Source organism: Sminthopsis crassicaudata, chromosome 1 (genome assembly GCF_048593235.1).
Source record: "Sminthopsis crassicaudata isolate SCR6 chromosome 1, ASM4859323v1, whole genome shotgun sequence".
NCBI lineage: Eukaryota > Metazoa > Chordata > Mammalia > Dasyuromorphia > Dasyuridae > Sminthopsis > Sminthopsis crassicaudata.
Window position 1 is genome coordinate 667,380,642 of NC_133617.1, and position 16,910 is coordinate 667,397,551.

The 16,910-nt window shown below is 37.0% G+C and overlaps 2 protein-coding genes across 2 annotated transcripts in view; one reads left to right on the plus strand and one right to left on the minus strand.

Moving 5' to 3' along the window:
- The window catches only part of ACKR2 (atypical chemokine receptor 2), an 83,416-nt gene that overhangs the window by 17,763 nt on the left and 48,743 nt on the right, over positions 1 to 16,910 (plus strand). The window lies entirely within an intron of this gene.
- On the minus strand, positions 661 to 2,187 carry LOC141555677 (7-alpha-hydroxycholest-4-en-3-one 12-alpha-hydroxylase-like). The gene has a single exon (XM_074288745.1). It carries the CDS (start codon positions 2,185 to 2,187, stop codon positions 661 to 663), a length of 1,527 nt encoding a protein of 508 aa, XP_074144846.1.

Consider the following 16,910-nt stretch of genomic DNA (forward strand, 5'->3'; position numbering starts at 1 on the left):
ATCTTCTTTCTTGGCTGCATGAGTCTGGAGAAGTATCTGGATGTTGTCCATGCTCAGACCCACCATCACCTGTGGACCCCAGGAAAGAGCTGGCTCCTTTCAAGTGGGGTATGGGCAGCAGGCCATCTAGTTTGACTTGTAATTGAGCAGGAATCCCCTGTGCAACATCCCTGCAAAGGAGCTGGCCAGTTTTTGATTGCTGACCTTCAGTGACACTGCCCCACCACTCTAGCTCCACTGTATCCAATGCAGCCCATTATAACCCCCCAAAAGTTTAAAGGCTTTTTACCATATTATTCAGATATTATTTACTTTATTTTTATTTAAACCAATCTCTCTACAACTTCTGCCCATCAGCAGGAGAGGATTCACTCAAGGACATTAAGGAAGGGTCAGAGAGGCACATGAAGGAAAAGAAAGTCTTCAGAAGGAAGGTTTAGTCAAGAGTGGTAAAAAGCTACAAACATGAAAGAGGTCTGAGACAAGACAACTGGAGGGGTGATTGGGAAATGCACTAAAGATATCTTTAGTAGGGTGATGAGGACAAAAGCCGTGTTAGAGGAGAGAAGAATCTGGGGAAAGAGTGGGTGGTTCAAAAGGGGAAATTGTGACTGTAGCCCACTGCAGCCTTGATCTTGTGCAAATGTTTTCACCATCAAGCTAGAAGCGTATCCGATATCGGAATTGGACATCATGTATTGGCTGCATGGCACCAATTCCGAACCGCTTCCTATTTACTGAAGGGATCTTCACATCCTGATCAACTAACTCTATGTCATATTGTGTGACCATCAAGAACACAAACATTTTCATTTCATTTAGGGCAAAGAACCTCCCAGGACAGATGGAGGGGCCACCACCCCATGGCAACATGTGTGATTTAAGCCTTCTCCCTTGCTTATAGAAAGCTACTTTTCTGCTTCCATCAGGGTTCAGGAAACGGTCATATTTGAATGTAGTGGGGTCTGGGTAGATTTCTGGATTCATATTGAGGAAAAGGTGGGGGAACATGCAAACTAGATCCCCCTGGCGGACAGCATACTCCCTGCCATCGTCCATTTTCAGGATCATGTCCTGCTTCACAGCCCTGGTCAGGATAGGGGAAACCTTCAGGCGTAATGTCTCCTCCATGACACTGTCCAGCACTGGGGTCTGCTGTAGCATTCTATACTCAACAGTGATGGGCGCCCCACCTGGTCTCATCCCCTGCCCCATTTTCCTGAGGACTCCTTCTGCCTCCTCCCTCACAGCCTTCAGAGCCTCAGGATTCTTCAGAAGGAAGAGGAGGGCCCAGAAGGACACAACACCTGTGTTGCCCTGGGAAGCCCAGAGCAATACCAGATTACACTGGCTCTGTCCTATCTCAGGCACTCCCTTTTCAACCAGCTGCTGCTGAATAGAACGGATCCATCCACTCACATTATCCTTCTCCAGCATCTGCCTTGAAGAAAGAATATCCCAGAAGAAGTATCTGAGTCTCTTGATTTCTTGCTTCTCCTTGGGCAGGATCACAGAGTGAAACATCCGAGGAAAAAGAATGTCAAATTTCCTGAATTCCTCAAAGATTTTCTGGGATTGAAGCAAGTCCTGTGCATGGTCTCTCTTGCCATTAGTAGGTAGATTCCCAAACAAGGCCAGGTAACCAGCTCTAAAGATAGTATTGTAGCAGTATTGAAATAGCCCTTCCTGCTTCCACTCCTGAGGTCCTGCTCTCCTACCAGCATCAGGTTCTAGCATCAGGATCTGCAGGCTATCCATCATGGCCTGGGTCAAACCAACTAAACCATTACCCATCAAGTGCTTTGAGCTGTTATCGATCATCATACTTCTATGATTTTTTGGCACTTGGAACTCAAAGATTTTGAACACCAAATCAGATGCAAACTCAGAAAAGTCCAGCTTGCTTCTGCTTTCCTTCAGAATGGCATCAAAAGATAAAGGATCTGTTACATAGGTGATGTATCTGCCAGCAATATGAATAGTGAAGATGTTCCCATGATGTTCTTGCATCCTCTTTAGGAAACCGGAGGCATCCCTAAATATGTCCATGGCATGGCCCAGCCAGGGGATGAGGCCTTTCTCCAGAGGAGGCTCACTGACTCTCCTCTGGCGGAAGGTTCCCAACCTGTGCAGCACCACCAGGACAGTGGTCACCAGGATTATGAGCACAGAAACCCAGAATGTCATTTTTACAACCCAAGAGATTCGGTTCCAGGCCACTCAGGGTAGAGTTAAAGTGCTCTTTGATGATGAGAGCCTTTTATAATCATAGGAAAGGTCCTTTCTTCCTGTATGTTGTCCTGTGCCTAGGTGGGAATAAGAGATTAATTACATGGAATTAGGCCAGAAAGTAACTGTTGTTACTGTTTTTAGAAGCCTGAGGAAAAGACAAAGGGAAAATAGCCAGAAACGATCAGGAGATATTTGAGTAAGGAAATCAAAATTGTGTTTGCATTGTAGTTCATCTTTAGGGCCCCTGCCAAAAAAAACCTTTAGAAATAGCAAGTACAGATAGATGCAATCCCATATGGACAACGTGAAACCTGTATACAAATTAAATGAATAAACTAATCAAGAAATGAGGGAAGTCATTTAGTGAGGATCAAAATATTTCAATCCAGATCAATGCCCTGTATAAGTCACACAGAGAAGGTCAGTGAGAGCAGTTCCAAGCAGAGGTTGGATAAATGTTGTTGTGTCATCTTTAAACAAATTAATTAAATTAAATTAAAACATTAAATCAGAACAAAATCAGAACAATCAGAACAAAAGGGAAAAACCATAGGAGAGAAAAAAGACAGATAAAAGAAGTGAATATAATGTGTGATGATTTATATTCAGTCTCCCCAGTTCTTTTTTTGGATGCAGATGGTATTTTCCATCCAAAGTCTATTGGGATTGCCTTGGAGTATTGTCTTCTCTAAAAGAATTTCAGCTCAGCCAGTCTCCAAGGAAAATTATTTTGTTGATATTTGGGCACTCAGTGAGTGAGCCAAGCTCTCTGAAGAAGTTAACAGACCAGCAAACCAAGACAAGGATTTGTATAGAGTAAATGATACTAATTACATCACAAGATATATAATGTCTGAAGTTATAGAATATGTATATATATGTATATATATGTATGTATATATATACAGAATTTCTACATTCTGTTATGTGCTTTACATATAACCTGTTGTAGATTTTATATACACACACACACACACACACACACACACACACATATATATATATAAAACATCGGAGGATAAAACTGTGTTTGCATTTACCAGAATGCATACAGAAAAGCCCACTTATGGAGGTATTAATTTCTGGTAAAGACAGTATAATTAATAGAGGTTCACCTAAGGGAAACTGCACAGGAGCCATATTGGCAGAAAGGTTTATTGAGATTTACAAGGCAATGTCCTGTTCTGCATCCTGTTTGTGCATTTTTCTTATTGGCTGATTTTTGTGTTTTGTTTTATGGTAACAGTTATATGGTAAACTGGTGATGTGGTGACAGAATATGCTTGTACATGCCCATTGTCTATTGAAACTCATGATTAATACTGCAGGGCTTGGGGTTGGAGGAAGGTCTGGGCTGAGCTGGTAGCAACAATCAGAATTCCATCACACTTGGGGGTGGCAAAGTAGCTGGACGGACAGCTGGTAAGTCATTTTATTGCAAGGTGTAGCAGGTTCTTCAAAACACCACAGGATTAGAGAGGATTCTGGAAAGTTGGTGAAGTAGGTCAGAAAATTCCAAGCTCTCCAGAATTCCCCCACAAATAAAGTTATACCTCAGTGTAAATTTAGATCAGTGAAAGACAAATAAGAGTTGAAGCAGAATAGTGATACTCTTAGTCTTAGAACAAGCAGAAAAGATCAGAAGAAAAACCCCAGGACTGATAATTAACCTCCAGGATAACTCTACTGAAACAACAAGCTGGGAATCCTGGGACTAATTAGGTTTGAATGTAGCATGAGGCTCAACTACAGGAATATTCATCTCTGGACAGTGTGGGGAGTCTTGGATCTGAGTTAGGAAAGATTGAGGGAACCTCTGCAGATATGGAACCAGGCTCAGCTGTGCTGATGGGACTTGGCTCTAGGCAATAAGGTACCAGCACATTCTGTGAGTGCAGAAGCAGTGAGGCAGGTACACTGATAGCTGTGGGCGCTTACAGGAGGATGGAGTTCTTGGTTTTGAGTTGCAGACCAGAGGGAAGAACTGAAGGAACACCTGTAGCCAGAGGCATCATAACCCTCACCAACTCCTTAAGGACTAAAGATGATTATATTAACAAGTTGTTTGTTTGTTTGTTTGTTTTTTAAATGAGAGACAAAAGAGAAAGAACCCAGCTATACAAACTTACTATGAGATTAGGAAAGACCATGGTTCTTCTTCAAAAGAGGATGGTGAAGTTAAAAAAAAAAAAGCCTCTTCTACCCCTAGAGAATTATGTTAAATGGTTACCTGCCCTAAAAGATTTAATAGGAGAACAAAAACAAACAAAGAAACAAACAACAACAACAACAACAACAACAACAAAAAACACTAACAATCAAATGAGACTCAGGAAAAACTAAAAAAAAAAAAAAAAAAAATCCAAGAAAAATAAGCAGATTGTGAAAAAAAAAATCAATCAACTGAAAAGGAGATCCAGAGTTTTAAAGAAGAAAATGCCTCTGAAAAATTGAATTGGGGAAGAGGAAGCCCAATGAAGTTATAAGACACCAAGAAGTAATAAAACAAAATATAAAGAATGAACTAATCGAACAGAATGTATGACAGACACCTCAAAAAAAAAAAAAAAGAGAGATCTGGAGAACAGATCAAGAAGAGAAACACATAAGAATAATTGGATTACCTGAAAGCTATGACCCTACCTGCCCCCCCCCCAAAATCACCTTTGCTATAAGGAATAAAGAAAATTGTCCTCAAATTATAAAATAAGCAGGGGGTAGGGGGAAGTTGAGTAGTAATAGCAAGGTAAGCTAGCAAGTAAAAGTATAGTAGAAAAGTTAGCAGGCATATAAAAGAATACATAATGCATATATATATGTGTATGTATGCATATATATATGTCCATATATACATATGGAATTATAAACATAAATATATCTCCACTTTACTGTAGCCAGCTTGGGGGAAATGGGGTAAGAAAGAGGAGGAAAGAATAAATTATGGATATTGACAAGGATATGAATAGGCAATTTTCAGATGATGAAATTGAAACTATATACACTCATATGAAAGAGTGTTCCAAATCACTACTGATCAGAGAAATGCAAATTAAGACAACTCTGAGATACCACTACACACCTGTCAGATTGGCTAAGATGACAGGAACAAATAATGATGAATGTTGGAGAGGATGTGGGAAAACTGGGACACTAATACATTGTTGGTGGAGTTGTGAAAGAATCCAACCATTCTGGAGAGCAATTTGGAACCATGCCCAAAAAGTTATCAAACTGTGCATACCCTTTGATCCAGCAGTGCTATTACTGGGCTTATATCCCAAAGAAATACTAAAGAAGGGAAAGGGACCTGTATGTGCCAAAATGTTTGTGGCAGCTATTTTTGTTGTAGCTAGAAACTGGAAAATGAATGGATGTCCATCAATTGGAGAATGGTTGGGTAAATTATGGTATATGAACGTTATGGGATATTATTGCTCTGTAAGAAATGAACAGCATGGTGAATACAGAGAGGTTTGGAGAGACTTGCATGAACTTTTGCTGAGTGAAATGAGCAGAACCAGGAGATCACTATACACTTCAACAACAATTACTAAAATTATATATATATATATATGACAATTTCAAAAATAGAGGGATTGGATATTCTATGTAGTGGTTCATAGTCATCTCCCAAAGTTCTTTTGGTGGATGTAGCTAGTTCAATTCATAACTGCTCTATTGGAACTAATTTGGTTCATCTCATTGTTGAAGAGACCCATGTCCATATCAGAGTTGATTATCATATAGTATTGTTGTTGAAGTATATAATGGTCTCCTGGTCCTGCTCATTTCACTCAGTATCAGTTCATGTAAGTCCCTCCAGGCCTGTCTGAAATCATCCTGCTGGTCATTTCATACAGAACAATAATATTCCACAATATTAATATACCACAATTTATTCAGCCATTCTCGAATGGATGGGCATCCACTCAGTCTCCAGTTTCTGGCCACTACAAAGAGGGCTGCCGCAAACATTCTTGAACATCCAGGTCCCTTTCCTTCTTTAAAATCTCTTTGGATAAGCCCAGTAATAACACTTCTGGATGAAAGGGTATGCACAGTTTGATAACTTTTTGAGCATAGTTCCAAATTGCTCTTCAGAATGGCTGTATGTATTCACAATTCCACCAACAATGTATCAGTGTCCCAGTTTTCCCACCTCCCCTCCAACATTCCACATTGTCTTTTCCCTGTCATTCTAGCCAATCTGACAGGTGTATAGTGGTATCGCAGAATTGTCTTAATTTGCATTTCTCTGATTAATAATGACTTGGAGCATCTTTTCAAATGGCTAGAAATAATTTCAATTTCTTCATCTGATAATTGTCTGTTCATATCCTTTGGCCATTTATCAATTGGAGAATGGCTTGATTTCTTATAAATTAGAGTCAATTCTCTATATATTTTGGAAATGAGGCCTTTATCAGAATCTTTGACTGTAAAAATGTTTTCCCAAATTGTTACTTCCATTCTAATCTTGTTTGCATTAGTTTTGTTTGTACAAAAGCTTTTTAATTTGATGTAATCAAAATCTTCTATTTTGTGATCAATAATAATCTCTAGTTCTGCTTTAGTCATAAATTCCTTCCTCTTCCACAGGTCTGAGAGGTAAACAAAAAAAGAAAAGAAATGCTAGCTTTGGCAATAAGAGCTGAAAAAGAGATTAAAGGAATTAGAGTAGGTAATGAGGAAACCAAATCATCACTCCTTGTTGATGATATGATAGTATATGTAGAGAACCCCAGAGATTCTACTAAAAAGCTATTAGAAATAATCCACACCTTTGGCAAAGTTGTGACAAGTGTGTAGTAGTATCTCAGAGTTGTCTTAATTTGCATTTCTCTGATCAGTAGTGATTTGGAACACTCTTTCATATGAGTGTATATAGTTTCAATTTCATCATCTGAAAATTGTCTCTTCAGGTCCTTTGACCATTTATCAATTGGAGAATGGTTTGATTTCTTATAAATTAGAGTCAGTTCTCTATATATTTTGGAAACAAGGCCTTTATCAGAACCTTTAATTGTAAAAAATATTTTCCCAATTTGTTACTTCCATTCTAATCTTGTTTGCATTAGTTTTGTTTGTACAAAAGCTTTTTAATTTGATGTAATCAAAATCTTCTATTTTGTGATCAATAATGATCTCTAGTTCTCCTTTGGTCATAAATTTCTTCCTCCTCCACAGGTCTGTTCCTCTAGTCTATTTATGATCTCATTCTTTATTCCTAAATCATGGATCCATTTTGATCTTGTCTTGGTATATGGTGTTAAGTATGGGTCCATATCTAATTTCTGCCATACTAATTTCCAGTTTTCCCAACAGTTTTTTTTTTTCAAATAATGAATTCTTATCCCAAATGTTGGTATCTTTGGGTTTATCAAACACTAGATTGCTATAGTTGTACCCTATTTTGTCCTGTATACCTAATCTGTTCCACTGATTGACTAGTCTATTTCTTAACCGATACCAGATGGTTTTGGTGACTGCTGCTTTATAATATAGCTTTAGATCAGGTATAGCTAGACCACCTTCATCTGACTTTTTTTTTTTATTAATTCCCTTGAAATTCTTGACCTCTTATTCTTCCATATGAATTTTGTTGTTATTTTTTCTAGGTCATTAAAATAGTTTCTTGGGAGTCTGATTAGTATAGCACTAAATAAATAGATTAGTTTGGGGAGTATTGTCATCTTTATTATATTCACTTAGCCTATCCAAGAGTAATTAATGTCTTTCCAATTATTTAAATCTGATTTTATTTTTGTGGCAAGTGTTTTGTAATTTTGCTCATATAATTCCTGACTTTTCTTTGGTAAACCGATTCCCAAATATTTTATAATCTCGACAGTTGTTTTGAATGGAATTTCTCTTTGTATCTCTTGCTGTTGTATTTTGTTGGTGATGTATAAAAATGTTGAGGATTTATGTGGATTTATTTTGTAACCAGCAACTTTGCAAAGCTAGCATTTCTAATACAATATTAAATAGTAATGGTAATAGTGGGCAACCTTGTTTGACTCCTGATCTTAATGGGAATGGTTCCAATTTATCCCCATTATATATGATGCTTACTGATGGTTTTTAAATAGATGCTACTGATTATTTTGAGGAAAAGTCCATTTATTCCTATACTATCAAATGTTTTTTAATAGAAATTTATGTTGGATTTTATCAAATGCTTTTAATGCATCTATTGAGATGATCATATGGTTTTTGTTAATTTGGTTATTAATATGGTCAATTGTATTAATAGTTTTCCTAATATTGAACCAGCCCTGAATTCCTTTTTTTTTAATTAATTAATTAACTTTTTTAATTAAAAAAATTTTTCCCCTGAATTCCTAATATAAATCCTATTTAATCATGATGTATTATTCTGGGGATAATTTTCTACAGTCTTTTTGTTAATATCTTATTTAAGATTTTAGCATAAATATTCATTAGGGAGATTGATCTATAATTCTTTTTCTCTGTTTTCAACCTACCTGGTTTAGATATTAATACCATGTCTGTGTCATAAAAGAAATTTAGTAGGACTTCTTCATTCCCTATTTTTTCAAATAGTTTATCTAGCATTGGGGCTAATTGTTCTTTAAATGTTTGGTAGAATTCACATGTAAATCCATCTGGTCCTGGGGATTTTTTCTTAAGGAGTTGATTAATAGCTTCTTCTATTTCTTTTTCTGAAATGGGACTATTTAAGCAATTTACTTCCTCCTCTGTTAATCTGGGAAGCTTATGTTTTTGGAGGTAGTAATCCATTTCACTTAGGTTATCAAATTTATTGGCATAATGTTGGGCAAAGTAACTCCTTATTATTGATCTAATTTCCTTTTCATTGGTGGAAAGTTCTCCCTTTTCATTTTTAAGACTAACGATTTGATTTTCCTTTTTCTAATCAGATTTACCAAAGTTTTATCTATTTTATTGTTTTTTTCATAAAACCAACTCTCAGTTTTATTTATTAATTCAATAGTTTTTTTTACTTTCAATATTATTAATTTCTCCTTTTAATTTTAGAATTTCAAGTTTAGTATTTGGTTGGCGGGTTTTAATTTAGTCTTTTTCTACCTTTTTAAATTGCAAGTCCAATTCATTGATCTTCTCTTTCTCTATTTTATTCAAGTAAGCCTCTAAAGATACAAAATTTCCCCTTATTACCACTTTGGCTGCATCCCACAAATTTTGATATGATATCTCATCATTGTCATTATCTTGAGTGAAATTATTAATTGTGTCTATGATTTGCTGTTTCACCCAATCATTCTTTAAGATGAGATTATTTAGTTTCCAATTTTTTTTTATCTATTTATCCCTAACTTTTTGTTGAATGTAGTTTTTATTGAATTGTAGTTTTATTGATCTGAAAAGAAAGCATTTACTATTTCTATCTTCCTGCATTTAATTTGAGATCTTTATGCCCTAATATATAGTCAATTTTTGTATAGGTTTCATGAACTGCTGAGAAGAAAGTATACTCCTTTCTGTCACCATTCAGTTTTCTCCAAAGATCTGTCATACCTAATCTTTCTAATATTCTATTTACCTCCTTAATTTCTTTCTTATTTGTTTTGTGGTTTGATTTGTCTAATTCTGAGAGTGCAAGGTTGAGATTTCCCATTATAATAGTTTTGCTGTCTATTTCTTCTTGCAACTCTCTTAACTTCTTCTTTAGGAAATTAGATGCTGGGGCAGCTAGGTGGCGCAGTGGATAGAGCACCAGCCTTGATTCAAATCTGGTCTCAGATACTTAACACTTCCTAGCTGTGTGACCCTGGGGAAGTCACTTAACCCCAGCCTCAGGGAAAAAGAAAGGAAGTTAGATGCTATACCACTTGGTGCATATATGTTTAGTATTGATATTGCTTCATTGTCTATGGTACCCTTTAGCAAGATATAGTTTCCTTCTTTATCTCTTTTAATTAAATCAATTTTTGCTTTTACTTGATTTGAGATAAGGATGGCTACTCTTGCTTTTTTTTTTTTTTTACTTCACTTGAAGCATAATAGATTCTGCTCTATCCTTTTACCTTTACTCTGTACGGATCTCCCTGCTTTAAATGTGTTTCCTGTAAACAGCATAATGTAGGGTTCTGACTTTTGATCCAATCTGCTATCTGCCTCCACTTTACGGGAGCGTTCATCCCATTCACATTTACAGTTTAAATTACTAATTCTGCATTTCCTGCCATCTTGTTATCCCCAGATTATGCTTTTCTTTTTCTTTCTCCACTTACTCCCTTTCCCAGGATTAAACTTAAGGACATCACTTGTATCATGCAACTCTCCCTCTTTAGGATTCCTCCCACCCCCTTTGAATTTCTTCCCCTTTCTTGTACCTTTCCCTTATTACTCTTTTCCTTTTCCCTTTTCATCTCCCACTTTTTAATGAGGTGAGAGAAGTTTCTCTGTACACCAAATATGTCAATTGTTTTCTCTTTGAGCCATACTCTGATGAAAGCAAGATTCACACAATGTTCCTGCCCCTCTCTAAATTCCCTCAGATATGATAGGTTTCCTTTGCCTCTTCATGGGATGTAGTTTCCCTTTTTTTTAATCTCCCCTTTTCCTTTTTCTGACACTATCCCCTTTCCATTTCTACTTCCCTTTTTTGTTATATCAGTAAAATCAAATTATCCATGTACTCTTTATGTATATCCACAACAGAAATACAGTTCTCAAGAGTTCTTTTTAACTTTTTCTGCTTCTCTTGAGTCCTATGGTTGGAGATCAAATTTTTTGTTTAGATCTGGATTTTTCCTTGGAAACAAATGGAATTCATCTGTTTCATTAAATGTCCATCTTCTTCCATAGAAGAAAATGCTCAGCTTAACTGGGTAGTTTATTCTTGGCTGCATTCCAAGTTCTTTTGTATTTCAGAATATCAGGTTCCAGGCCCTTTGATCCTTTAATGTGGAGGCAGCCAGATCTTAAGTGATCCTTATTGTGGCACCTCGGTATTTGAATTTTTTTTCTAGCTGCTTGTAATATTTTTTTCCTTAGTCTTACAGTTCTGAAATTTGGCTACAATATTCCTTGGAGTTTTTATTTTAGGGTCTTTTTCAGAAAGTATTTGATGGATTCTTTCAATGCCTATTTTACTTTCTGATTCTATTACATCTGGGCAGTTCTCTTTGATGATTTCCTGTAAAATAGTATCTAGGCTCTTTTTTTCATCATAATTTTTGGCAAGTCCAATAATCCTCAAATTATGTCTCCTATATCTGTTTTCTAAGTCTGTTGTTTTTCCAAGTAGATATTTGACATTTTTTCTAATTTTTCTTTTCTTTTTTTTTTTTTTTTTGGTTTTGCTTGACTGATTGATGCTTGATATCTCAATGAATCATTCATTTCTATTTGTTCAATTCTGATTTTTAATGAATCATTTTCTTCATTAGCTTTTTTTTAACTTCTTTTTGTATATGTCTAATTGAGTTTTTAAATGAGTTGTTTTGCTCTATGGAATTTTTTTTCTATTTCACTAATTTTTTTCCCCAATTCACAAATCCTACTTTCTTGGGAGATTTTTATCTTTTCCACTTCACAAATCCTACTTTCCTGGAAGTTCTTTACCTTTTTCAATTCACAAATTCTGTTTCCCTGCACTTCCTGGGTGTTCTTTACCTTTTCCAATTCACATTTCAGGAAGTTGTTACTCTCCTGCATAGCTTCTCTTTCCTTTTCCCATTTTTCTTCTAGCTCTCTTTTAAGATTTTTAATAGTCTCTTCTAGGGTAGCATTGTGTGATGGGGGCCAAGTTACATCCCCCTTTGGTGTATTGTCTGGAGACTGTTTGCTATTAGTCTCCTTGTGGTTGAAAACCTGCTCTCTTTCTGTATAGAAGCTATCAATTAGCCTTTTGACTTTTTTACTCATTTTTTAAAAAGCCTGTATGGTCTGCCTTCAGGGCAATGAGGTTACCAGCTTCCTCTGCAGAACAGGGTTTTATATATATATATATATATATATATATATATATGGGGAGAGACAGAGAGAGAGTAGCTGTCCTGGGGAAAAGTATCATGGCCGAGCTGTGGAAGTGCCCAGAGAAGAACCCTGCTGTGCAGATTAGCAACTGCCCTGGGCAGTTGCCCAGCAAATAGCCCTGCCATGCACTAGAAGTGTCTCTGCCCAGGGAAGCACAGTCACACTGCAGAAATTCTATTGCCCCAGGCCGAGCCCCTCACTGTGCAGATTTGTGACTGCCCTGGCCATGTTGCAGAATGCAGCTGCACAGCTGTGCTGTGGTTTGTGCTGAGTCACTTCTGGTTTTGGGTGGGTATAGCCAGATCTTGTTAGGTTCTAGTGTTTTTTAGAGTATCCTCTACCTTTGGCTTTAATTTTTCTCCTGGTCTACTGCTTTGCAACCAAGGCAGAGCAGTCAGCCTATGGCAGAATCGTCTCTGTAAATTTTCTAACCACAGAGGCCACCCCTGCCTGGTCTGCTCAATATGCTAGCCTTTAGTTCTATCCCTGTTTGTGCTGGTCTGTTCCTACTGCTCAGGACAAACCTTTTCTGGTGATCTTCCAGTTATCTTTGGCTGGTAAGTTATTGCACTTCCAATCTTTGTGAATTTTACCAGTCAAGCACTATTTTTGAGGCTGAATTTAATAATTGGTCATGAGGGTATGAGAGAGGCTCAAAAAGTCTTATCTGCCTTCTCCACTATCTTGGCTCTGCCCCCTTTTCTGTTTTTTTTTTAATGTATTTTCCAAATACATGCAAAGATAGTTTTTAACATTCACCAATACAAAACCTTGTACTCCAATTTTTGTTCCTCTCTTCTTGCCTCTCCCCAAGATAGCAATCTGATATAAGTTAAATATGTGTAATTCTTCTAAAGATATTTCCGTATTTGTCATTCTGAGGGAAAAAATAATCAAAAATGGGGAAAAAAAACATGAGAAAGGATAAAAACAATAAATAGGTGAAAATATTATGCTTTGATCCATATTCAGTCTTCATAGTTCTCTCTCCAGATGTGGATGGTTCTCTCCATCGCAAGTCTGTTGGAATTGCTTTGAATTATCACATTGTTGAAAAGAGCTAAGTCCATCACAGTTGATCATCACAAGATCTTGTACATAGCAAGATTCTCTTGGTTCTGCTCATTTCACTTAGCATTAGTTCATATAAATCTTTTCAGGCTTTTCTGAAATCAGCCTGCTCATCATTTCTTATACAACAATGATATTCCATTACATTCATATACCATAACTTATTCAGCCATTCCCCAAATGATGGGCACCCACTCAATTTCTAATTGCTTGTCACACACAAATGACCACTACATTTTTGCACATGTTGTTCCTTTTTTCTTTTTGATTATCTCCTTGTATAGACCCAGCAGTGGTATTATTAGAACAAAGGATATGCACAATTTAATAGCCCTTTGGGAGTAGTTTCAAATTGCTTTCCAGAATGGTTGAATCAGTTCACAACTTCATCAACAATTTATTAGTGTCACAATTTTCCCATGTCCTCTCCAATTATTCACCATTATCCTTTCCTTATATTTTAGCCAATCTGAGAGATGTGAAGTTTATCTCAAAGTTGTTTTGATTTGCTTTTCTCTAATCAATAATGATTTAGAGCATTTTGTCATATGACTAGAAATGGCTTTAATTTTGTCTGAAATTTATCTGAGCATATTCTTTGGCAATTTGTCAATTGTAGAATGGCTTGTGTTCTTATAAATTTGGGTCCATTCTCAATATCTTTTGGAAATGGGGCCTTTATCAAAAACTCTGAGTGTAAAATTACTTCCCCAGATTTCTGCTTCTCAAGGGGATTATTTTTAATATAAGAGAATGACAAACTTAAAAGGAGAATAGTGCTTTATAAATTTAGACTTAGAGCACTATAAGAATTTGTTATTTAAGCATTTCAGTTATGTCTGACTCTTTGTGATCCCATTTGGGGTTTTCTTGGCCAAAGATACTGGAGTTGGCCAGTACTACTGGAATAGGTATGATAATTATTCAGTACGAAGGCATCACTGGGGTGAACATTCTGTGAGGAGTTCATTCCATGGGACCTGCACTAAAAAAAGGCAATTGGCCAAACAGAGAAACCAAGATTTGTTGTCCTTAAGATGGACTTAGGTTATATAAAGGGAACATGTTCTCTCAAAGACTCCTCCCTTCCATTCCCCATCCTCCCTTGTCCCCCCCTCCAACTTTGGCATTCCTGCCCAACCCATGCTAATGCTACTCCAGAGTAGACTCTATTTGGAAAGGAAAGTTTTTTTAACATCTTGGGAGTGGTAGAAAGATAAGTGCAAATTCTCATTTGAAAGATGGGATGCAAAAAGTCTCAAAGGAGCACCAGAGGAGAAAGATGGAAAAAAAAATTTAGATTCAGAAAGCTGCAGCCTTTCCTCACCACCAATTCTAATTCCACCAAGATAACAGGAAGCTTCTAGCAGAAGTTATAGATATCCTCCTAGTTATGGTTTCCATCCCTTAAAAACCCTGGTTACAAGATTTCAATGTTCTGAAGTTCTGCTGTAGAGGCAAACCATCTTTTAGAGCCTGGAGATATAACTTTGGATGTCTGAATTAATGTCTGAATTCTTCAGAAAGTGCAGACAGAGGGGTCCAGTTCTATTCTCTTATGGTACCAGGCTGATACGTAGAGGTAGGTGTTAGGATTCTTACAAGGTACTAAGTCACTGGAATGGATATAACTAGAATTCCATAAGATTCACACCTTTAAGAGAGCATACTTTTAAGGAGCTCCCACAAGCCCAGTGAGTATCCACAAACCCACTTTTGGAGATGAAGATTCAGAGTCAGGAGTCATTCGAGACTGCACTATAGTGCTGGCTGGAGACATTGGGGATTCAGAGGGAGCTAGAGGCTGAAACTGGCTGGAGACATTCTGACAAGAGCTCATCAGGGAATCAAGATGAGAGATAAGCCTCTATTAAAGACCCCAGGAAAACATTCAAGACTTTGAAGGACACAATAATGGATCTGGACTTTAACCCTGGCTGCATTTTGGGGCGATGAAACTGAACTGAAGCCAAGACTGCCTCCAGAAGCTCCCCAAGAGAACAATTACGATTTAGAGAATAGACCTGAACATGGGACAGACAAGATCCTTATTTCAGTGGAAAAGCCTCTGATCCTGATCCAGTGGAAAAGTCTCTCTGACTCATAAGGGTGAGTCAAACAAGGAAACTTTGTTGAAGAGCTAAAATAATATTTCAGCGAAATGGGGCAAATTTTTAGAAAACAGCTTTCTGTTTCTGTTCAAGGAAAATGTTTAGAGAGCATTGTCAAGGTTATGAAAAGCCAAGGATTGATTATAATTTTGGAGGAGATCACTGAACTTTTAAAAACTGTGCAGTTCATATGTCCTTATTTTTCTATGGAAAAAGAATTGGATCTAGAAGAATGGAAATTAGTAGGAGAGAATTTTTGTCAATACTACAACAAAAAATGGACCTGACTCAATTTCCAAAGACACACTTAGTGCATACAATTTAATTCAGCTGGCTTTAGGAAATTATATAAGTTATAGAATAAGGGGGAAAAAGAAAGAGCAAGAGGGGGAGGTGGCAACTAAATTAGGTGAAAAGGATGAATCAGATAACAATGGAGTTAAGTACAATTCTGAGCAACAGGAGCATTTCCCATCTCCTCCTCCCTCAATTAATCCTTCATGGGTAGAGGAAGAAGGAGGAGGGGAAGAGGCAGTGACACAAACAGAATCACCTATGAAGCAGCCTATCACAAGATTAGAAAAGGCATTAGTTAAGGCAAAAAATGAAGAAGAGGATATAAGTTATTTTATAGATGCATACCCTGTGATTAAAGAGCTTGAATTTTCAGGTCAAAAAGGGAGAAGATACACTCCTTGATTTGGATAAAATGAAGGATTTGAAAAAAGGTTGCACTCTTTATGGGGCTACATCCTCTTATGTTAAAATGTTACTAGATAATTTGGCTTATGAAATCCTAACCCTGAGTGATTGGAAATCTATAGCAAAGACATGTTTAGAACCTGGCCAAAACTTGTTGTGGCTTTCGGAGTATCATGAATTTTGTAGGATTCAAGTCAGACACAATAGGCAAATAAGAGTTAATATACAATTCACCTTTGACCATTTAGCTGGTGAAGGTCAGTATGGAGAGAATTCAGAACAGATTAATTATCCCATAACAGTGTATGAGTAAATTTCTAAGGCTGCAATAAAAGCTTGGGGTTCCCTCCCTGGACAGAAAGATGGAGGTGAAGCCTTCACAAAAATAGAGCAAGGTCCCAATGAACCTTTTGTGGATTTTGTGGGACGTCTGCAAACTGCAGAGAATACAGCTACAGAAATAATGATCAGACATCTGGCTATGGAGAATTCCAATGAGGCTTGCAGAAGAATTATATGGGGACTTCACAAAGATGCTCCTTTAAAGGAGATCATAAGACGCTGTGCTACAGTGGGCACAACTTATTATACTCAGACTATGATGAACATGGAAAGACAGGGTCCCTCCTGACAAGGGACTTCCAGAGAAACTCGTCAATTTTTTCAATGTGGAAAAGTTGGACATCTAAGAGCTCAATGTAGATATAGAGATAGAGTGAGAAGACAGGCTGAGAGAAGACCTAAAACTTTATGTCCACAATGCCACAAGGGCTTTCACTGGGCCTCAGAATGTAAGTTGACCTA